At 41.0% G+C, this 25,752-nt stretch overlaps 1 protein-coding gene across 1 annotated transcript in view; it reads right to left on the bottom strand.

The window, feature by feature from the left end:
- The window catches only part of LOC124555268 (F-box/LRR-repeat protein 5-like), a 113,356-nt gene that overhangs the window by 21,299 nt on the left and 66,305 nt on the right, over nucleotides 1-25,752 (bottom strand). Inside the window, exon 3 of the mRNA XM_047129137.1 lies at nucleotides 10,492-10,650. Coding sequence (XP_046985093.1) covers nucleotides 10,492-10,650 — 159 coding nt within the window. The remainder of the gene's footprint in view (nucleotides 1-10,491; nucleotides 10,651-25,752) is intronic.

Below are 25,752 nucleotides of genomic sequence, written 5' to 3'. Positions count from 1 at the left end.
TTAAGAAAAGAAACTTAATACACTGTGCCATTTTGCAGGCCACTGTATGCACAAATTCAAGCTGCCCACCAGAGATGGTGTCACTGAACATGTTCTTAATTTCGATTCCTAAAACCAAACAAGAGAGTGATACAAAAATTGGACAAGGGACAGTAGTAAGGATTGAACTCTAGCCAAAGGCTGAGCAGTCTTGTGCACTATCCATCCTCATGCACAATCATCTACGCTATGAGAACAACTGACACTAACTGTATTTGGCAAGCCACTTTAATTTGTAAAGACACTGGTTTGAATGGCTAACTTCTGTGCTATAATTTTACCCCTGATTTTGTAATGGATACTACTGGGTTCTTTTATCTTTTTGTGGTTATTATTTTGCAATTGGAAACTGCAACGCATGATCCCACGATATACTGAGGAAGGCTGCCATCAAAGAGTAGGGCAGGCTTCAGCAGTAATGTATTGAGCATTTTGTGCACAGAATGCCTAAGAAGGCACAAGCGTATTCAATGCATACTGTGGAGCATTATGGTACTGAATGTTACCCAACAGCAATTTTTGATCCCACAGATGTGTACTTCTGATCAAAATGCCTTTATTTTAATTGTTGTTTTGTGAAAATAAGAAAATACTGTGAAATAAAAACAAGACTTATTTTCATTTACTCCTTCCCCTGAATGTAAGGCAGATATGAGGGTAGTACACTCGTAGTCATATCACACTTCCTTGGGGGCACGCTATGTTACTTTCACTTTTGTTGAACACTCACTGGCAAGTGTAATCTATTGCGTTTTATCAGCCAAACCTGTTCCAGCATAGGCATCAAACTACGTGTCCTTTATGAACATAATACCTTGCTTCTGAAAAGTGTTCGACACTGTACCATATTGTTAATATGGTAACTGTGATACTTGTGTGGAATATCCTTACAAATATATTAGAATCTTCTTTCTCAATATTCTTTTGACAACAAATGGAAATCACTACTCACAGCTACCTGTTTAATAGAGGTAGAAGGAAACCTGCATTCTCAGCACAGTTCACTACATTCTGCTGTCTCTCCAATCGTAAATGGGACACTCTGGCCTGTGTACCTTGTTCAGTTGCCTGCTGAACTGATGTACAGGCAGTGACATCATTGGAACCTTCTGCCTTGTGGTTACCTGTGGTCAACAACAGAACTACACAAGGCCTTTTTCGAGGCAACTGGGAGTCTTACGTCAACCCCGACAGTATATGCTACCACCTCAACAAGCTCAACTTAGCCTCTAGGTATCTATTATGAGTAATATTGCAAAACTTCCAGCACCATGGTGTGCAAAGAAGGTGGACAAGAGGAACATCTGGAACAGGATATTGATCAATGGCACTGACATATATCTAGAGTAAACCATGGAAACGTGTACATTGAGAAAATGAGTAGTACACCTAATGTTCCATTAAGACATTCTACTGAGAATGTGAATGAATGGCGCGAGAGAACTGTTGCTTCCCAATGAGTCAACGTGCTACAGAACTTTCTCAGATAACATTCGATGTAGGGTTATCAAGCAGCCAACTTATTAGGTACTGTCTGCATGATAGTGTCAAAAATTAACTTGGGTAGGGACTAAGTATATTGACAGATGAAGCTTGGGTGGGATCCATACAAACACTCACTGCCATGTTGGAGGTTCTCATTTGGTAAATCAGCAACCATTCGGGTAACTCCATCACATGGGCAGCCGCCACTGCCCCCGCACACCCCAGCATTAAAAGAATGACATGATGCCATCAAGACCGACCACCAGGAGGTGAAACCAGTGCCTGCAGAGGGTGCTGCCAACAAGGAACCTGCTCACATCCACGTGCCACGTGACAGGGAAATAGTTCCAACAGTATGCTGCCACAGGTTTCTACATAAGCTGTCGTCAGGACAGCACAAGTCTGTTAAGCTTCAAGAGCCTCTCCTCGTCCAAGCAATGTGTGCTACTCATCCCATTAAACAGGACTGCTCTCCAAGTCCATTGTTAGGGACAAATGCAACTGTCAGAAGCCACCTTTCTTTCTTCCTACAGACTCTCATGCCTGCTGATACTCAGGAATGTTAGCTTCTACAGCAGCACAGTGTGTTCATCATTAGTGACATTATTCAGAATTGGATGTTCCAGCTGTCGGCCCCAAACTCAAGTACTATATGGTTGAACCTAACCCAGAACTCAGACTTACAGGCCACGAACTTTTCATCCAGGCACTGATCATTGCTGAACTTAGTGTCTAGTAAGTGCTCATTCTCAACTTGGCTCCAGGTAGTGTTTAGTGCCAAAGGGAGCATACTGTCTGTGTTTTCTCTGTAAACTTAATCTCCAACAAGTGATCTCTGAGCTTAGTGCCAGATTGACCTTACTGTGATCCACTGTTTCTTTAGTATCTGTGCCAGTGCCTTTGTACCTATTGTGTTGCTCTTGTTATTGTGTTCTTGGCCTTTATTTTCATACCATCGAAACAGATGTTTTTGTTCATTAAATTTATTATATCCTTGATATTGCTTTCATGTTTCATGGAGCATGACACTACGCTCAAGACACCACACTCGTCCTTATAGCCATGATTTCCAGTCGGTGACTTCTTTCACTTGAAGAAAAGGCTTTTTAAAACATATCTTCTTAAAAATTTCAAAAAAATACAGGAAAAGTCAATGTGGATATCGATAACATCTCATTCCACCATATAAGCACTCCTGCTTATATGCCATCCATAAAACAAAGCATTTCTCAAGAAATTTTACATTCAGGCACATCTACATCCATTTTACAACCAAGATAACTCCATATGAATCTTTCCTCTATCATAATGCGAAATAAAGCATCTACAGGCATAATTTTGAGTACCAGGGAACAGCTGTGTGTCTGTCTATGAAGCATTCTTTAATAACCTTTCCAAGATAATTTCTGCTATGGAGCTTTCACTACATGGTTTAACAGGACACACTGGTGCAGACAACTTCCTTTGCATGAGGAAGTAACATACCAACAAAACAGTTTGACAATAATGAAATTTACCAAATACTTAATTCAGTTTGAATATTATATATTCTTGTCACTGTGTGAGCAAGAGAAGCAGGCAGGCAGGCATGCAGGGGCAGCATAATACTGTATGGATCTGATGCACTGTCACAAGTGGGAGCAACGATTATTTATGACCTTGTTATTAAGTTTTACATTTTATTTAGTTATGGAAGGTGAGACTCCCAGTTCACACATTAATATTATTCTATCTGATTTGTAGCAATTTTTTTTTTAAATGGCATTCTTTTTGGGGTGTCTGCTTACACAAAACTTTAGCCAGGCCAACAGAACTGTGTTTAACTGAACAGTATAGTGCCTGTACACACTTGTGAAAGTTGAGTGTCTAAGTGTATCTCAACTCTGGAACATGAGAAGGAACTTTTAAGAACATCAAACATCTGATTTGGCAAAAGCAGATACATCATCCAAGAACCACACTCAAGTTGAGCAGGTCAGTGGTACCCAGTGTCTTGTAAACTAAATACATTAAAAATTAACTGTAGTATTACTGAATTTTAGTTACTGCTACCACTAACCATTTTCCCAAGATGTCTGCCTGTTTGTAATATTAGCACTATAATTACTACTTTCTTCACTGGTTGCATCATTCGCTCACCTTCTTGGTGAAAACTGCCAAGAACAAAATCACGTGTGTGCTATTTTAGTAACTTCTAATTTAATTGTAGTTTTCTGTGCTGATTTTGTAGTTCTTAAACCCATTTTTCTCTGTGTTTCCCATCCTTAACTGTACTTTATTGCAGAGGGTTAAATGTTTTCAAAATCATCACTATCTCATCCATATTTCCTCACAATGAATACTCTGCTTCCCACTGCTCTGTAACCTCAGAAAATCTTCACCTCACAATCAACAATGCTTCAGCGTCATGAGCAAGAACCACAACAGCACGCAGAAACCCTGGCAGAGATAGACAGCCTCCACCAAACAGCCCAACAGAATGTGTCACAGCTGGTACTAGCTCTCATTCCAATATCCAATCTTTATCTGCACATGATGAAGAACTTAGTCTCCTCTCCCACCAATTTAATAATCAAATAACTTTCCTCTCCGAAATGTGGCTCAGACCACACACTTTCTCTGCATCTTTTCACCTCCCAGGATACATATTTCTTGCCGCCCCTGGTAGCTGAGTGGTCAGCGCGACAGAATGTCATACCTAACGGCCCGGGTTTGATTCCCGGCTGGGTCAGAGATTTTCTCCGCTCAGGGACTGGGTGTTGTGTTGTCCTTATCATCATCATTTCATCCCCATTGACATGCAAGTCGCCGAAGTGGCATCAACTCGAAAGACTTGCACCAGGCGAACAGTCTACCTGATGGGAAGCCCTAGCCACCTGGCATTTCCATACATTTTTTATGATGGACGGATCAAACAAACAAGATGGAGGTGTTGGGGCATATGTACGAACTGATCTCAGACCCAAAGTCTTAAGCACATTAAACCCTGCTGAAGAAAGACAGGCCTGAATTCATGTTCATTGAAATAATTGAAGTGCTTAGCTTGTGTCATCTACAAGCCACCAATAATCAGCTGAAGGATCACCTTTCAGTTGAAATTACAGGCCGTCAGTACAGTGTCAATACAAACATACCATCATAATGAGAGACATGAAAATAGATTTGTTGAGAGAGACACAGTTAACTTAAGAAGCTTGTTTAGTTGCAACAACATGAACATGTTTTGTTGGAACTTGCACACCATATGGTACACAGTCACAAACTTATAGGTGTGATCACAATGAAAAAGATTGACAGAGTAACAGATACAGGCCAAACCTTGGCTCCAGGCCTCTCAGCACACGGTATAATATTCATGACCTACTCTGTGCAATTCCCAAAGCTGAAATTGCATGATATAATGTGTAGGAACATGAAACATATGGATTGTGACACTAACAGCCTGCTGCCCACATACCTCACGGCATCAAATAATCAGAGTGCCCAAAATTGATGGTAAAATTCATGAACTTGATAATAAACTCACTGTTCTATATAAAAAACCGGCACTATGCACAATCTGTGTAAGAAAACCTCCTGCTCCATGGCTGACAACAGACTTATGCCAAATAATGAACAATAGGGATGCTGCTCATAGACGTTTCAAGGAAAATCCAAAACCCGAACATTCCAAAGAATACAGTAGGCTACAAAACAGGTAAGGCAACCAGTCTGCAATGCCAACATCAGGAGAGCTTGTTTCTTTGTATGCAGCAATATGACACCTGCGACCCTGTGGAAGAAAACTGTCAGGTCTCTGTTAATGAAGTAAATGAATTTTTCTTTGCACTAGTCAACTTCCATGTGGCAAGGAACTATTGCCCACAAGGGTCTCCTACCTACATACCTAACCACAACACTTTCCACCAAGACCACACAACAATACAAATGACAAGAAAAGCAACAATAAGAATTTCTTCTGAAGCAATAGGTAATGACGGTATTAGCATAATCATGATCAAGAACATAGCCAATAGCTTAACATATGTTTTAACATACATATTTAATTTTTCTCTCATGAATGGAATACATCCCACTTCATGGAAAAGAAGCATTGTCACACCTATTCCTAAGATAGAAAACCCGTAATCACTTTGTGAATACTGGTCAATCAACATATTACCTACTGTTTCCAGAGCTCTGGGATATATTGTCCGTGAACAAGAATTCCATGATCAACCGCCATTCAGCATGATGACATCCCAAAGCCATATCAGAAAGCAGTGAATAACTGGAGTGTAATTTCAGATGAGCATTTAAACTGGACAGAGAATACTGTCACCATATGAAAGACGATTTGCCTCTATGCCATTGAAATGTTTCTCAACATGTTTTCACAGGACATGAAATAGAAACTCATGCAATCACTCATTCTACTGAACCTCCACTGCTGTGATGTAATTTGACATGGTACAAGTAGTGAAAGCACAAGACAGTTAAGGCTAATCATGAATGCTTGTGTGCATTACATCTGTATCATTTTTTGATATGACTATGTCAGCACATCATAAACTCAGTTAGGGTGGTTGTGGACATGTTATGTGACTATCATACGCTATGTCTACTTCACTGGCTCCTCAGTGTGAAAGCACCCTAGTATCTCGCCTCAGAGATTAAACATCTTTCATTCAATCATAAATATAAACACACGGTCTCACCTATCTAGTATCCTAGCTATGCCAATTCATAAAACAAAAACACTGGCAAACTCTTCCACTGTCACTGCTGTTCACCTCTGGAACAAGCTGCCCTGTTCACCTCTGGAACAAGCTGCCCTGCACTCTTAGCGGAATTCAATGTCCTGCTAATGCCTGGTTAGGTGCAAGAGGGGGCCTGATTGCCCTAATCTTGCCAGGTTAAATGAATGGATAAATAAATTATGAGACAAGAACGTCCGTACAGTACATGGCAAAAAATCTGACAGCAACACTTTTATAGACATAGATAAATGAAGAAATCACAATAAAAAATAGCCCATAATACTCCTTAATCCAATGAGATTGATGCAGAATCGTCAAATATCAATTTTATTTTGAGATGACAAACTGATGGGACTGGAGAATATTACAGCACATAAATTTTACCCAAGGTGTTAAAAATTATTGTATTCGAAGATATCTGCTCAGTTTAGTTAGTTATATTGTTGATGTGACATCAAACAGCACAATGGTCTTCGTAGAAGTCAGCTGATGCAAAATCTCTCATTGTTCTGGTGAAAAACTTACTAAAACATGTTCCCTATATGAGAACTCTAGGACACATGGACATATGAAAATGAATGTAAATAACTATTTTGAGTTTGGATATGGAGAAAATTTCTTCAAATATAGTCAAAGTGGAAAGACCAAAATGTTTATCATAAGATAAGTGCTAAAAAAGAAGATAACATTTTAAGATGCTACCTGTTAGAAAGGGGTGTTATTCTCTTAATTATTATTAAACAAATAAATGCTAATCACCCTTTAATTCAAGTTGAGTGACAAACCAGTGGCATTTTCTGATATTTGTTTTTCCATAGCTCTGCAATAAAATTGTGCAATTTACTTAGGAAGGTAGTATTATTTTCAGAAATAAGATATTACAAATAGTGAACAACTTAAAATCCTGTAACCAACACCATCAATAAGAATTAGGATAAATTGCAACTTAACACTGAGCAGCAGACCCACACATCTGAAAAGAACATTTACAAGTAAACTAAGCTATAAGACAAACTCTACCTTCAGAGATGGAAACACAACCACCTGCGAATGTCCCCCCCCCCCCCCCCCCACACACACACACACAAGAAGAAGAAGAAGAAGAAGAAGAAGAAGGAAGGAAGGACAATGCAAATGTACTGGGGAAAGGGGAGGGGGCAAGCGAATTGTGTTCTTTGCCTGTGTTTCAACTATCTTTCAGCAGGCCCTGGAAACAGAAATATTCTCGTAAGGTACCCCTCCCCCTCCACAGCAGTATTCCTCTGTCCACCCAAACTATGCAGTATCTTTGCCCATACCCACTCCACACTTTTTCCCAACCTCCTTGCACCAAAGCTCATATCCCTGTAACAGACCCAGAAGCAAGACCTGACCCACACCTCCACTGATTAGCACCTACTACTCCAAGTCCTGTCACAAATATCACCCATGCCATTAAAGGAAGGGCCACCTGTGAAAGCATTCATGTGGTCTACCAACTTAGCTGCCAACACTGAGGCATTCCCACGGGCAAGCACACTAACAAGCCATCTCTCTGTATCACCCAGTTGCTGAGCGTGCCATTCAAAACAGTGTGCAGGACTTCAATGACTGCTTTACAACCTGTGCCATCCAGATTCTTCCTACCAACACAAGCTTTTCTGAATTGGATTGTAGGGAACTCTCCCTGCGACATATCCCTTGTTCCCGTAATGCCGCTGGCCTGATCCTCCCCTATTCCCTGCCTCCACTTGTCTCTATGCCCTATCCTGCTCCCACTCCAGCCTCACATGCCTTCTGTCTCCCCCTCCCCCTTCCCCAACACTCCTGCACAGTCCTAGCCCCCTTCCCTGCTTCTCTCCCCCTCCATGGGCCACAGCCTCCCTTTGCTGCACATAGCAGCCCATTTATCCTGTCCCCATGATGTCCGTGCACACTCCCACAGTCAACAACACACCATCTTCCTCTTCCTACCCCTTCTTCTTTTGTATCTCACTACACAGCTCAGTTGAGATTGTTACTCCCCGCTCCCCCCCCCCCCCCTCTCTCTCTCTGATGGACTCTGTAAGATAGCTTAGTCTACTTTTAATTTAACAATAATAATAAATAAATTGCCTGCCTGAACTCCTACCGATATTACAAACACACTGGTATGCCAAACTCAAGGATGAAAGTACCTTTCACATAATGTCACTGCTAAGTAACATAGCTCAATGAAACTTGGACCATAGATACAGAGAACTGCTCAAGTATAGTAAAGAAGGCAACTTAAAGAAATACAAAATGAGATGAACAGAAATGACACTTTTATTCAAAGACAGTAATTACACTAAAGTCACATGTTTCAATATGGTCCCCTAGACAATATTAAAAAAAAACAGGACACAGATCTTAATAGGATATGTGATCACCAAGAACGGCCATGCATGCTCTGCAACGTGCTTGCATGCTGGCCACAAGACTGGTGAAGAGTTCTTGTGGTAGGGCAGTCCCTTCAACCACTAGTGTGGTTGACAACTGCCAGATGGTCATTGGTGCATGTGATGTGCGGCAATACATTTCCCCAAAGCGCCCCACACATGCTTGATGGGATTTAAGTCAGGGGAATGGGCAGGCTAGTTCATTCGCTGAATATCCTGTCATTGCAAGCACACCTCCACCTGCGCTGGTCAATGCGGTCATGCATTGCCATCTGTAAAAATGAAGCCAGGGCAGATTGTCTTTTTGATACACATGAGAAAGAAGTAAAGTGTCACCATAACATTGGCCAGTGAGCATACTGTGTTCAAAGATTTGGTGGTAGGTATGCCCAAGCAAAATTATGCCTCCCCACAACATGACACCTGAACCACCAAAATGATCATGTTCGACAATCTGGGACTTACCCTCATATGGCAAGAGGTGGGAACACAAAATGCACCCAGGAACATTGTCGAATATGATTTCTTGGTGGCCCAGATGTTATGTAGTGGAGAGGCATATGTTGCATTTTTGTACTGATCTCCAAATGTTTGAACACAGTAAACTCACTGATAAACATATTATGACACTGTACTCTTTCTCTAGATGATTTGACTGCCCTCGCAAAGTTTGGTCAACTCTTAATTGCATCAGAACCAACTGTGGGAGATGCGCCGACTCCTTACACAGATGGGGTAAACTTCCTTCGGCCGCTTGCGACTGTGGCGCTGAGAGACAGACGGTCAAACACATCGTTCAGGAATGCCCACGAAGGGCATACGAGGGTGACCCATGGGATTTCCTAATGGCGACCCAAGAGGCAATCGACTATCTATTATCTAAGCTGGACATCTGCTTGTGGTTGCTCTTCTGTGAGTGTAAATCTACAATTGGCGGTGTTCTTATATACAAACTGTTATTTATTGCTCTGTTTATACATATGTGATTTTTCTTAAATCGTGTTGTTTCTGTAATTTTTACTGTGATGTTATGCGCCATACGCTAAATAAATTCTCTAGATGTATCATTTCAGGGGCCCACTCAACCTGACTTTATTTTTATGGATGACAGTGCACAACCAAATCTAACTACGCAGATTGTAAGCGGAGGAGCTCTTGTAACAAGAGGCTATGTGGTGAATGGACTGGCTTGTCCAGTCCCCCCGATTTAAATCCCATCAAGCACATGCGAGCATTTTCGGGAGACATACTGCAGCATGTCCACATGCACTAACAGCTGTCCAGCAGTTGTTAACCATACGCATGGAGGAATGAAATGCTCCACAACAAGAACTCCTTACCAACCTTGTGGCCAGTTTGAGAGCACTTTGCAGAACCTGCATTCCTATCCATGGTGACCTCGCACTCTATTAATAACCATGGGCCGTCTTTTATAATGTCGAGGAGACCATCATGAATATGTACGTACAACTTCAGTGTAAATTTTGTCTTTGAATAAAAGTGTCATTTCTATTCATCTCATTGTGTATTTCTTTCAGTTATCATCTGTACTATACTATAGTAGTTCTTTCTATGTATGGTCCAAGTTTTCATCAGCTATGTTACTTGGCAGTGACACACCATGCGAAAGCTATCTTCGTTCTTAAGTTTTGCACATCAGTGTATTAATACAAGAACACACAGATGCACGCAATCCAGTGAGTTGAAAAATTTATTTGGTGTGATATACCTATTTTCAGTCTCACAAGAGCTTCAGATGCTACTATTATTTTACAATAAATTTTAAAAGAACACTGTACTGCTTTAAATTAAGGAAGTTTAATATTTACCTTTTGTCCAATATGGTATGTACAATCCCTTCCAGAATTCCTGCCTATAAGCTATCGAGTTGAATAATTTGCAAACCTGGGCACACCTGCAGAGATCTTTTGGGCTTAAATAGTGGAATATCTCAAGCCACATCTCTCGTGGCAAGATGAAGGTACCATCTGTAAATAAGTTACATGAAATAAGACTGTTTAATGTGTTAACAAAGATACAACATCCTGCAAAGCATAACAGAATATTCCAACTCTATAGACATTTATTGACACGTCCACTGAAAACTGACAGAATCTCTCCAAAAATTGTAAACTGTGCCTTTCATTGTTTCCTAAGGATACAAGTTACAGCAATGGTGCTACATCTACAGCCATTTGACCAGTTATGACTTATACAAAATTTAAAAATACCTCATTTATCTGAAATTGGTATACAGAATGTGCAGGGGTATAAGAAAATTTTTACACTGCATGCCTCAATAGTAGTTATAATGCAGTTTCAGCTGTCCCTTATCATTATTGTTATGTGATTATTCTAATCATCATATTGTGAAGATCAGTCAAGTGAATACCACCCCTTATTTTATGTTGTTTTTTCCTTCCACAGAGAGGGGCACAATAAGAATAATGATTGTGATCCAAATTATGTTCAGCAGCCTCTTGTCAATATGCAAGTAAACTGATACTGATCCTATGCACTCTAATGGTCCCATGCTTTAAGCACTCCTGAAACTATGTGACTTACTTATTTCATATCTTCATAAACAGTTTCTCTCAGTTGCTCCAGTTGTATGTAGCCACTTACTGAAAAGTACAATTTTAATTTTTTATTCATTTAGAAGCAGATGCCAATGTGTGCACCAAGCTCCAATTCTGTCGAGCTCTGAAGAGATCTTGTGCAAAATTATTCAGATGAAAGTGTACCACTGATCACTACTATTATTTGAAAAATAAATAAACAAAAGCAGGTTACAATGCTGTTATGCTGTTGCTATACAACATGAATAGTACTGCCGTTTATGACAGTTTCTAATGAACTATATCAAGTTACCTCTGTGTCTGATTATGTGTCTGTATCTGATATACTGTGCTCTGTCCTACCCATCAAGACATCTTCATCTCAGTGACAAATTAACGCAATATCTTTTGCAGTATCTCAGTGAAAGCTTCTTGGAAACCTAAGTATGTGCAATTCACAACACATGTGATGAACACATTTGTTTCCGCATGATTAATTGTTTCCAAATTTCTGCTAGTAACCAAAGAAAAAATCATAAGGTTCAAGATATATCATTCCAATGCACCTCAGACATGTTCCAGTAGTCTTCATCAGCAGGGCACTGTTAATGAGTGATAGTGCATGATACAGGAAGACTATGTTGTACAATGTGAGGTGCAAACATTAAGATATTGTTGAAATAATTCCAATTCATACTGAAGATTCAAATTGCAGAATTGGAAACAAGCCTTTATAAGCAGCACAGTAAAATAAGAAAATACTGCTACTGCATTATTGCCACATTCATATTCTGTAGGCAATACTTAACAACAGTTAAATTATATACTACATGAGTAGTATATATACACTGCTTCACTTCTAACAAACATGTACAGTGTGAATTAGCAAATTCTGCAGACTGAAGGGCTCAGGCATTTGGTGAAGCTATAACAATACAGCCCACATAAATTTAAACTAATTGCCACAGCAAACAAATTTCACTCTTTTTGTATGAAGTTAAAATTGTTGCATGTAGATTAACATTGCCTGAAAAAATTTGGAAATGAGATTGATGACTACCTAACAATAAATACATAATTTAAAAAAAAAAAAAAACACCCTAAGAAATTTGTAAAAATCTTCTCCAGGAGAACGGAGAATCTCTCTTTAGTGGAAATTTATGCAACAATTCACGTCATTCACAACTATTTGTTAATATACATGTAAGATCCTCTGCCCCTCTGTCCATGATGCACTCTTAAGTACTTTCACAAAAAAGTAGTGACAGGCTACTGTCTGGGTGTCAGGATATTACTTCCAGTTCACACAACGTACTCTTAAAAATCACTTTCCACAGACAAGTACAACAAAAATTCAAGTAATACATGGTTCAAGTAGAGAAAATATCTTGCAGGAACCGTCTACATCAAGGGTCTCCAAAATACACCCAGCAGGTTGCTTCTAGCCCGCTAACGGATTTAATCTGGCCTGTGTTTGAGCAATAGTTTTTTAAAGTAGCACGCAATTCTTGAGGAGAGACACTGAAAGATTTCGAAGTGATAAAAACAGCTTTTGGAAGTCTTGTAAGATGAAGAATGACTACGGAAACTAGCTTCCTTGGCTGATGTCACTCTCCATTTGAATAAACTGAATAAAAACTTCACATGGATGACAATATTATTTGTCACTTTTACATAAAGGAGGTGGACAAAAATACAGAAACATAAGAAACATAACCCATCACCATGCCTAATATGATGTAGGAAAATGGTGGGCATTAAAACACCTTCCACTCATCGTGGAATGGATAAATACAGGTCCTTTATGGTTTTCAAGGGAATCTTATACCATTCTTCCTACAAAATAGTGGCAAATTCAGGTTGTGATGATGGAGGTAGATAGCGATCACACACCCTTCTCTCCTAAGTTAACAACATAGGCTCAATATTATTGAGATCTGGTTACTGTGATGGCTAAGGAGATTCGACAATTCATCCTCATACTCACTAAACTTGTGGTATCATCCAGAGGTGATGCTGTGGTCAATATAGGTCTAGCTGGCAAGAGCCCTGCCCAGTTTGAGACCTCAGCTACAGCAATCACAAATATTGTCTAGGACCAATGAGTAGTTAAAGTTCACATGAGCTTTTACTGTTCTTACTGTTGAACACTGTACCTCAAGAGAACAGTTTGTTATTTAGTGCATCAAGTGATGCTCTGTTAGGCAATGATAGTTGTAGATGATCAGGTACTCCTGTGGCAAAGGAAAGTAAATATTTTGTTCATTTAGGTAATAAAATGAATTAATGTTTCACGTGTTCTAATTTGATGAGCCTTCTCCCAGAGCAATCAAAGTACCCACAGCTGTGGCCGGATGAAAGTAGTTTTCCCTGGTCATAACAAATGGCAACAATGATAGACGTTTAGGCAGCTTTGTTCCATTCCAGGTGCCACCTGGAATGGAACAAAGCTGCCTAAACGTCTATCATTGTTGCCATTTGTTATGACCAGGGAAAACTACTTTCATCCGGCCACAGCTGTGGGTACTTTCCGGGTGCCACCTGGAATGGAACAAAGCTGCCTAAACGTCTATCATTGTTGCCATTTGTTATGACCAGGGAAAACTACTTTCATCCGGCCACAGCTGTGGGTACTTTGATTGCTCTGGGAGAAGGCTCATCAAATTAGAACACATCTCTTTTTTCTACGTTTTGTAGGTCTGCTTCTAGTCAGTTCTATTAGTGTGTATTCTCCTGTACTTCAAAAAGTACAAGTTGCCACAGGAAATGTCTTTAACCAAACCTGCACACTTTCAAGTGGAGCAGATAGAATGCTTGCTGCTCACTGTCACCCCATTGATTTCTTTACTAAAGAAGCAAGCAGCACTGCTGCCAGAAGCTGCTCTGAAATTCTGCCCGTAGCATAGCCAGGACGAAGAATGGTTTGACTACAGGGCATAATTAGAGGCACACTTTGCTATCCACAAAATAACAGGGTCAGAGTCCAATGCTTCCTTTTTGTCCATTGTTGGTCCCGAAGTGTATCACCTCTGTATTACTCTCCATGGATAAACTGTTCCTGAGAAAGTCATGTACGATGATCTTGTGAAGCTGCTAAATGAATATTTTGACAGTCAAATCCATGTAGCAGGTGTACAGTTTGAATTTTTTCATCTGAAGCAGCAGCCTGCTCAAACAGTCAAACAGGGGATAGCAGAGCTCCAAGGTCTCTCCAGGCATTGCAAATTTAAATGTTCATGTAGAAATAATTATAGTGACATTGTGTTATGTGATGCCATTGCACAGAATGTATCTGACACTCAGTCTAAAATATAGCACAGTGTTCAATTACAGGGTGTTTCAAAAATGACCGGTATATTTGAAACGGCAATAAAAACTAAACGAGCAGCGATAGAAATACACCATTTGTTGCAATATGCTTGGGACAACAGTACATTTTCAGGCGGACAAACTTTCGAAGTTACAGTAGTTACAATTTTCAACAACAGATGGCGCTGCAAGTGATGTGAAAGATATAGAAGACAACGCAGTCTGTGGGTACGCCATTCTGTACGTCGTCTTTCTGCTGTAAGCGTGTGCTGTTCACAACGTGCAAGTGTGCTGTAGACAACATGGTTTATTCCTTAGAACAGAGGATTTTTCTGGTGTTGGAATTCCACCGCCTAGAACACAGTGTTGTTGCAACAAGACGAAGTTTTCAACGGAGGTTTAATGTAACCAAAGGACCGAAAAGTGATACAATAAAGGATCTGTTTGAAAAATTTCAACGGACTGGGAACGTGACGGATGAACGTGCTGGAAAGGTAGGGCGACCGCGTACGGCAACCACAGAGGGCAACGCGCAGCTAGTGCAGCAGGTGATCCAACAGCGGCCTCGGGTTTCCGTTCGCCGTGTTGCAGCTGCGGTCCAAATGACGCCAACGTCCACGTATCGTCTCATGCGCCAGAGTTTACACCTCTATCCATACAAAATTCAAACGCGGCAAACCCCTCAGCGCCGCTACCATTGCTGCACGAGAGACATTCGCTAACGATATAGTGCACAGGATTGATGACTGCGATATGCATGTGGGCAGCATTTGGTTTACTGACGAAGCTTATTTTTACCTGGACGGCTTCGTCAATAAACAGAACTGGCACATATGGGGAACCGAAAAGCCCCATGTTGCAGTCCCATCGTCCCTGCATCCTCAAAAAGTACTGGTCTGGGCCGTCATTTCTTCCAAAGGAATCATTGGCCCATTTTTCAAATCCGAAACGATTACTGCATCACGCTATCTGGACAGTCTTCGTGAATTTGTGGAGGTACAAACTGCCTTAGACGACACTGCGAACACCTCGTGGTTTATGCAAGATGGTGCCCGGCCACATCGCACGGCTGATGTCTTTAATTTCTTGAATGAATATTTCGATGATCGTGTGATTGCTTTGGGCTATCCGAAACATACAGGAGGCGGCGTGGATTGGCCTCCCTATTCGCCAGACATGAACCCCTGTGACTTCTTTCTGTGGGGACACTTGAAAGACCAGGTGTACTGCCAGAATCCAGAAACAATTGAACAGCTGAAGCAGTACATCTCATCTGCATGTGAAGCCATTCCGCCAGACACGTTGTCAAAGGTTTCGGGTAATTTCATACAGAGACTACGCCATATTATTGCTACGCATGGTGGATATGTGGAAAATATCATACTATAGAGTTTCCCAGACCACAGCGCCATCTGTTGTTAAAAATTGTAACTACTGTAACTTCGAAAGTTTGTCTGCCTGGAAATGTACTGTTGTCCCAAGCATATTGCAACAAACGGTGTATTTCTATCGCTGCTCGTTTAGTATTTATTGCCGTTTCAAATATACCGGTCATTTTTGAAACACCCTGTAGTTCAGAAAAGAGCTCAAACAAACAGTAAAAACAGTAAGAGCATTAGAAGTAGAAACTTGCAGTCTCATAGCACACAGCATGTGTTACAAAGCTCGTGGATAAAGTCGTGTCCTCAGTAGTTTTCGAGGCATGACTGAAAAAATTTCCTGCATTCAAATTGTGTGTTTACGAGGCAGGCAAGCCAAAGGCGATAGCTGCCATCATGATAGTGCACAGCAGCCACAGCAACACTGTCCACAAGTGTACACTTTACAGGCCATGCCACTCACTCAGGTGTGAGCCGAACTATGCACTTATATATCGTGGAAGTCTTCTGCTGCTACATGCAGACAGGCAAACAAACTTTTTGTTCAGTTGCAAGTGAAACAAAAGACAATTAAATTGCAGTTGGGCATCAGTGCTTCTGTTTCCCGGATAAGTAATGACACCTAAGCCAGAATTGATACCTTAACTCACAGCTACAGCAGCCTATTTCTGTTTTGTCTTCCTACAACAGACAAGAAATTCCAGTCCTTGGCATGTGTTGTTCGCCAGCAACTTTCCAGAGTGTGGCAAAGTGTGTTTCTTTTCATGTACTCAATTCTAAAAACAGTGCAAATATTTTTGGGTTAGAATTATATGATTTGTTCAACTTGTGTCTTGAAAATAATGTGTTACAAATCAGTGTTTCTGTGCTGCACGCTAATTTTTCTGAGTTGTGTAATAAGTGCAAGGAGCTATCTGAACCAGGTATAGAAAGGGCAAGAGACTTCGTAGATCTCATCACTGTGAAAGACAATTCACAGCCATGACTTTCTCACACGACATGTCCCTCATGCAATACATAGGCAAGTTGCCCGGAAACTACAGAGATAGCAAGGCAGTGGTGTTATCCAACCCATTCAAGCATGCCAATGGGCATCACCCTTGGTCATTCTGAAGAATCCTTCAGGTGGTTTACATTTGTGTGCAGACTAAGGCAACAGTAAGCCCACAAACTGTGGCGGATTCTTTTCCTCTTCCCCATCTGGATAGATTGATGGACATACTGAGACAGGAAAGATACTTTTCAAAGACAGATTTGCGAGAGGCATACATACAGTTATCGTTGGATGAACAGTCCAAGCAATATTTTGATACACACTCGCTAAGGTATGTTCCAGTTTCAAAGACAACTACTGCAATTTTTCAACAGTTCCTGGAACAATTACCAGCAGAAGTCCCTCCTTGTACAAACTATTTGGATGGTACTGTGGTCATAAACCTGCCGAACATTTAGCAAATTTAGACTGTTTGTTTCAAGTTCTTTCAACTGTTGACTTAGAGCGCAACAAGGACATGTGCTCCTTCTTCCAGGAAGGATTGACCTATTTAGGTCACTTAATAAATGCAAAGGTTGTATCCCATTAAACTGGACTTGCCTGCGGTTACAGACCTGCTAACACCCTGTAAGGGGGATCTAATCAATCATGAGGTGGCTCACCTATTATATAAAACATATTCCTAACTCTGCACAAATTGTTGCTCTGCTTAACCAAATGCGCCAGGAAAAAATGTTCCTTTTGTGTGGCCCAAAGAATGCCAGAATGCATTTCAGCAACTGAAAGAGGCAGTGTTCAGTCATATATGTTTGATTCACCTTTACCTAGTTCGTGATGCATCTTCTTGTGGGATCGAAGCGGTGCTCTTCCATAAAATTGGTTCTCCTGACAGACCTATTGCTTTTGCCCCAAAAACTCTTAACAAAGTACAGTGTAACTACGGTCAGCTTCAAAAAAGAGGTGCTTGGCTTTTTCTATGGTTTTACAAAATTCCACCAGTATTTGCACTGTCAGAAGTTTTATTTGCTGACAGATCGTTTGCCTTTGACAGCCTAGTTCAATACTGCCAAGCCTGTCCATCTCTGACAGGGCAAAAATTGCAACTTTGGGCTCTGATATTATCTGATCATCAGTATGAACTGTTGTGCAGGCCCACTGCCCAACATTCAAATGCTGACACATTGTCTTGGTTACCGGTCGGTGTTTGATTTGTCTGAGGAATCAAGTTTTCGAATCAGTTCTTATGTTATTAAATGTCTTCATACTTTTCCTCTTTACTTTCAGCATGTTGCTGCAGAAATTGCTTCCGATGCAGCTCTTGAGGTCGTTTTGCAATACGTGAAACATGGATGGCCATGCACCTTGAAAGAAATTACCCATCCAGTGGTGTGACACTATTTGTGGCCTCATCACACTTTCCGCACACTCAGGTGTTCTGATCCTGCATAGAGAGAACAACAATGCATGGATTGTATTCACCAAGGTCATAGGGAGCAAAGTTCGCACAAAGCAACTTGCCTACCTTCATCGCACGAGAGTGGTTTGAAAGGTTCTCAGAACGGAATAGGAAAAAAGTACTTACATCACTGGAACTTTTTTTATTTTTCAATGTAGTCTCCTTGTAGATTAATGCACTTGGTTCAATGATGTTTCAGTGCCTTTATCCCATGTCAAAAATGAGTTTCCTCCAGGCCTGCACAATAGTGTCCACTCCAATTATCAATTCTTCATTTGAAGTGAGTCTTCGTCCACCAAGAAAAATTTTCAGTGGATGAAAGTCTGGAAGAGATGGAACTCTGATGGAGCCATATCAGGTGAACAAGGTGTGTGTGGCAACAATTCATACCTTAGTTCGTGTAATTCTGCCATGGCGATGGCACATGCATTCAGGCATACATTGTCTTGATGGAAGATGACTTTCTTCCTTGATAAACCTGGCCTTTTTTCACATATCTTTTATTGCAATTTGTCCAGGACGTTAGCATAATATTCTCCAGCAATTGTTTGCCCAGTGGGGATTTAATCTACAAACAGAATCCCCTTCGCATCCCAGAACACTGATGCCATGACCTTTCCCGCCGTAGGAATTGTCTTTGCTTTCTTTGGTGGCAGAGAATCAGCATGTTTCCACTGCTTTGACTGTTGTTTTGTCTCTGAGGTATAGTAGAGCACCCAGGTTTCCTCTGTGGTCACTAACGAGCACAAAAAATCTTGTTCGTTTCTCCTAAAACAGACCAAACATTGTTCCGATATGTACATTCTCATGCATTTTTGATCTAGTGTCAAGAGTCGCACAGCACCCATCTTGCAGATAATTTTTTCATTTATAATTCTTCAGTTAAAATGTGATATATCCTTTCAGGTGACAACTGGCAAGAATGAGAAATTTCGTGCACTTTCAATCGGTGATCCTCCTTGACCATTTTGCGCACTCTTGCAATGATTTCTGGAGTAGTGACACATCTTGGCCGACCACTGCACAGATCATCATCTAAGCCCTCCTGGCCAAATTTAAATTCATTTGTCCATTTGGCAACAGTTGAATATGAAGGAACAGAGTCCCTCAACGTATTCCAGAAATCTGCGTGAATGTCCTTTGCCTTCAAACCTTTCTTTACAAAGTACTTAATCATTGTTCGAATCTCGATTTTTTTCCATCTTTGCAAATTTCTACGTGGGAACAACAACACAGCCATATCACCACCACAGCTCTCTTCCAAGAGCACTGACGTGGCACGTGTTTATAGGCAGCAACTCGTTGCGCTAGTGCTGACCTCTCGTGATGATTCCAAGAACTTCTCAATCACCCTCGTACATGGCAGGACATGGATACTCAGACTGAGTAAAAAACCATTTGTTGCAAAGTTTGTGCAGAAAATCAGTCAGCACTGCCGCAATGATGTTTAGAAAGACCACGTCCATTCGGACCAAGACAGCGCATTCAAATTGATTTCATTGATCCATTCTGGAACACATGATGGCTGTTAGTGGTTTTGTTTTGTTTTACTTCAAGTATGGTATCAGCTCTGTCTTGTCTTGAAGGTCTTCCTGAGGTCACTGACTAATAATGGTATAAAATCCACATCATCCGATTTCCAACAGTTTTGTGCAAGCAATGGCATACACAATGAGACCACTGCATCTTTTTATCTGCAGTATAACAGTGAAGCTGAACAGTTCATTTGAATGTTCAGCTCCCATGGAGAAAATCATTCCTCCCACGCATGGGACCAGGCATTGACAATTGTGGCCATCTCTCCACCAGTTGCAGCCAGCAGCACCCACTGTGGTGTCCATGGAGGTGGACACTTCACTGCCACTGTTGCTGCCGATGTCTGTGGTTGTAACAACCCTGGAAGATCATCACACTACTCTGGAAGATCTCCTCACTGTCCAGATGGCCACAGTGTCTAGATCTTTGTATGTGAGTGGTGCACCCTGCGTCTGGTTTTCTGGCCGATGTTTCTGGATCACCTTGTGGTGGATACCGGGGTGTGGGCAGGGAGGTACCATCAGCCACAGTTACCCTCCCCGCTTCCTCCTCTGCATTCAGCCCCTCCCTCATGCATTTGCCCTATAAGACAATGTACAGGTATTGTGGGGCCACATTGAAGTTGGCAATGTGAACTGATACCACATACATTAGAGAGCTCTCGCTGCAATCCACAACTACGTATGGGAGGGCCTCCAGAAGACCACGACACCTCCTCAGCATAGCAGCACCCTCGTGGTGAGGTGAAGCAAGAGCTCTGCCCAGTTTGAGACCTCAGCTACAGCAGCCAACATCATTGTCTAGGATCAACAAATAGTTAAAATTCAGATGAACTTGCAGTGTTCTTACCGTCGAAGAACTTGCAGTGTTCTTACCGTCGAAGAACTTGCAGTGGTCTTACCGTCGAAGAACTTGCAGTGGTCTTACCGTCGAAGAACTTGCAGTGGTCTTACCGTCGAAGAACTTGCAGTGGTCTTACCGTCGAAGAACTTGCAGTGGTCTTACCGTCGAAGAACTTGCAGTGGTCTTACTGTCGAAGAACTTGCAGTGGTCTTACTGTCGAACATTGTATTCGTGAAAACAGTTTGTTATTTAGTGCTTTGCTAGTCAATGAAAGTCGTAAATTATCAGGTCCTCTTGTGGCAAAGTAATGGGGCACAGTTAAGGAAATCTTTTATTCATTTATGTAATAAAGTGAACTAATATTTCCATGTGTTCTATTTTTATGTGCCATCTCACTGAGCAACAAAGAACTCACACATGCACCTAGATGAAAATAGTTTCGCCTGATCACAACAAAACCAAATATAGACAACTGAGCTGTGTGAACAGGGGCCCTCATCATCTTTGAAGACAGCATCATCACTGATGAATGCATATTGTACCATGGGATGGACTGGATCACATAATACTTGCAACTACTACAGCTTTGCAGAGTAACCATGGGGGCCATGGAATACCACGATATGGCTGCCCAAATCATCACACAACACCTGCCAAGTTTCACTCTTGGCAGCAAGCACTACACGACTGAGATGGCATATGTCAGATGTAAACTCTGCCAGAAGTTAGAAACAGTGTTAAACAAGACTCAACTGATCAAATGACTTTCTTCCATTGCTCCATGGTCTCGGCACCATGTTTTCCTGTTATGGGCATTTGCATCATTGATGTGTGGTTTTTGAACTCCAGCTCACCCTGCAATTACAATGCATTACAGTGCTCTCTGTGTTGTTTTGGTGCTGACAGGGTTCACAAGGTGGTGCTGACAGAGTTCACGAGTGCAAATACTTAGTTCTGCAGTGACTTTTGCAGCCATTATCCTCTTATTTTTCATCACAATCCCCTTCAATGACCGTCTATCATGATCACTTAACACACATTTTCATCTGTGTTAGTAGATGCTACTTTACTGCTTTCCCTGTATGCAATATACATCTTCAACATGGTGTCTCCTGAAACACTCAACACTTTGGCTAGCTTGGATGTGGAAGCACCCACCATATGAGCACCTTCAGTTTTACCATGTTCAAATTCACTCCTACATAATGCACTCACAACTCCACAAAACACTGTTTTGGCTATGGCTGACACTTGCTATGTATTGGGCGCATTGCACAGGTACCACTTGTGGTCAAATACAACAGTGCTACCTGCAGACTTGGCTAGCATCTACATTTATGTTCGAACAGGCGTTTCTCACTGTCTTTCCATATTTTTATTCAACCGCATGTTTAAGCATTCAGACAGAAACCGACACTTTTTTTAAAACACCAGACGAAATTTCCTCAAACTTCATTATTGTTAGTTGTTAGTTATTAAAAGGTGAACATGATTCAAGTTTTCCTCTCTTGTTTGCAACCGAATTTTTTGGTGATCTGAAGAAAGAATCCTCTATCAAGCTCACAGGTTTAAATGCTTATTCCAAAGAGTTCCAAGTTTTCCAGAACCCGTTTCTTGTGAAGTGGAGGATGTTCAGGCAACACTGCAAGTGAAAATTATTAATCTTCAATCTGAGCAATCTGACAGCACCACGAAGAACACGTTTAATGAAAGAAGCCTTTTTCAATTTTATAAAATTCTTTAGGATAAAAACTATACTAAGGTCAATAAGTTTGCACGTGATTTGTTAGCCGTATTTGGTATTACCTAAAGGTGTGAACAAACATTTTCTTTGCTTAAATTTACAAAATCTAAATATGGAAGTAGCCTGAGTGACAAACATTTGCAAGCTATTTTACTCTTACAACCAATGAAGTTAGAGCCACAGTTTAAGAAATTTTTGGACTCAAAAGACAAATTTCACACTTCTCACTAACACCCAAACCTCCAGACATCAGACACTCAGATCGGTACCAATGTATGTCGATACAGTATTGACTAAAACTCTGGCTTAGTTCGTACTATGTGCTATCATCCAGCAGAATGCATGTAAACGTTAATTAAAAGTAACACCAGAACTCTGGAGCACAGGAAAAGCATAACTGAGTACTAATCTGAGAAGACTTGCTTGTAAATAGCCTTTTATTTGCTGACGATGCAGCATTTGTAGCGCATATTCAAGACGATCTGAAAGAGCTTGTGGATAAATTCTCTACTGCATGCAAGCTCTTCTCCATGTCTATAAACGTAAAGAAGACGTTTGTCATGGCACAAGGACACACACATCCACCTGTCATCAAACTGGACGGCTCTTTGTTGAAGGTGGTCGATAAATTCTGTTATCTTGGTTCAATAATGACAAATCTCTCCCTGTATGACAAGATAAATGCACGAATAAGAAAGGCTGCCAGCACTTTTGGAAAGTTCCGCTCACGAGCATGGGACAACAAACATCTTACATTGTCAACAAAAATACTTGTATATCAATCATGTGTGCTGTGTACTCTCCTGTATAGAGCCGAGACATAGACGTCGTATGCCAAACAGGAACGAAAGCTCAACGCATTTCACCTGCACTGCTTACGGAGCATCTTGGGAATATCATGGAAGGATCATGTGACAAATGATATGATTCTGTAAACTGAAAAACAACAAGAGTATCTCTGCCACACTCAAGCAATGCCGCCTGCAGTGGTTAGGACATCTGCATCGTATGGACGATTCCCGTCTGCCCCGGTGCACATTACTCAGTGAAACAGCAGGAGCAAAGAGACCTCGTGGAAGACCTTCACTACGTTTTAGGGATTGCATCAAGCACGATATGTGCGCATTTAATATTGACAGTGACAGTGGGAGCAACTCGCTGATAATCGCAGCGAATGAGGAAACTGACTACAGATGGAAGCAAGATGCACGACCAAGTATGGCTTAACAACTTAGCTGCAAAACGATTGCGCAGACACGAACTTACGATTAACCCTACTGTTGGAGCGATTCTTATTTGCCTCGCTTGTGGGTGCCAAAACAGCTCTCTCATCAGACTTCTGAGCCACCAGCAAAAATGTCTCCAGGATGCCACTTGAATCTTCCGACAGGAACCACCAGGCCATTTAAAAAAAAAGTATAGCTTCTGTGGGGAAGGTGGTAGAGCATTAGATCATCCTACCAAAGGTTCTGGGTGCAAACCCCACCAATGTGCCAATTTTTTTACTGTATTATGCATGAAAGTGTTACATGGGACAACATATTTATGACACATAAAAGGGCTGTTTGGAGTTTACAGCAACGTTGTCTTAGCTGTTTGCTTTTGCTTCCAAGATAAGATCAATATTAAATACATGATGTTCAAAAATCACTGCAAACATGACACATTCAGAAACAAAGGCTTCACAATAATGGTTGCATACGAAGAAGTATGTTGAGCAAATTAACTTTCACACACCACGCACATTTGATGAATCCCACATTTGTGCAACCACCCTTTAGATTGCACAATGAACACTTGTGCCTGAAACAGAACTTCGTTGAAGTTCCAAAGGGTCTGGATTCATCAACCAGTTCCGCCATTACTCACTGTGAGAATTACAGAAACGTAGAGAACACAACTGATTGTATGTGAGGGACTGCAGCTTAAGATTATTCCATTGTTGCAGACTAATCTCTTCTGAAGAATCTCAAGCTGCATCAGACATTTTATGAATCATATGCTTCTACATTCTGAAGAAATGATGACTAAGGCATTGACAAGTGGAGGTTGTGTTTGCTGGAATTATGTGAATTGTAATTTTGTCTTCTGGTACATTATTTTTGTACGTGCAGGTCAGGAAGAACACTAGCGTCTTTGTGGAGCCTGTAAGAACCCACTATTAGCAGAAGTTTCTCTTCACTGATTTGTTCCACTACCGCTTCTTGTAGAAATGTCCTGAACAATTCTTTGGTCATTTTGCCAGAAGAGTGAGAGTGGACGATTATTTGGTGCTGGGAACATGGAACAATGTGTATGAGTATTAAAGGAATGAAGCTCTTGAAGGACAACAAACAGCTTTGGAGCAAGTTTGCCCATCTGTGAAAGCAATGGAATAATTGTGTACGTATGGGTTGTCGCATGAATGGACTGTACAACCCCTACAATATCTTTAGGACCTCCAGTTGCAAGAGTGCGACCCACAGTCATCTCCTTTTTGACTCCAATTTCGTCACATTTTAGATATGAGTGTCTCTGTAGGCTGTCGTGTGCATGAGCTGCTTGTTGTCAGTCACCTATCATTTTCTGGATATCGTTTCTGCTGTGGTACATTTTCACTCTAACAGAAGATTTGATTTTATGGCTTACAATATTGTTACTGCAAGACACAACTGTCACTGGCATCAAATCTGGGGAAATTTAACTGTCTTGCTTTTGTTTTTGTCCACAATTTGATGTCTACATCGTGAACATGAACATATCCATCTTCTGGCTATGGTATTTGAATGTCTCCATCACATGCACTGTAATTTGTTTGTACTTCTCCTCCACAGACATTAACTCTCCACTTTCCCACTGCCGTTTCCATTCATCCAACATACACCATGCAGGACATCTAGTGTGAAATCTGTTTTTCATTGCAGACATCCTGTGATGTGCCAATGTTTGGGTTGGCTTTGGTTGCTTTTTGCCGTTAAGCCAATATTGAAGCACTTCAATTTTCTTGTTTCTTTAGTAAAACACTACCCTTTTCTACTTCTGTGGTATTTCATCATTTCCTTTGCTTGAGGGCCCTTCTGATTACTATATGAAAGATGTCAACTCTAATCCATTCACTTTGTCACAAACCTAGTGTGCGCTCCTCGATATATAATGTTTCCTCTTCGGTGAAATTCGACGCATTCCATTGATCAATTATGTCCAATAGGAATGCTGCACACTTTCTCTCATCTTCAGTTATTTCTGTTGTTGTAAATAACAGTCACTATGCAACAGTTTGATAAGAATGTCA

The sequence above is a fragment of the Schistocerca americana genome, chromosome X (assembly GCF_021461395.2).
Source record: "Schistocerca americana isolate TAMUIC-IGC-003095 chromosome X, iqSchAmer2.1, whole genome shotgun sequence".
NCBI classification, from domain to species: Eukaryota; Metazoa; Arthropoda; class Insecta; order Orthoptera; family Acrididae; genus Schistocerca; species Schistocerca americana.
The sequence above is the reverse complement of the archived record's forward strand: the minus strand, read 5'-3'. Positions and strand labels throughout refer to the sequence as shown.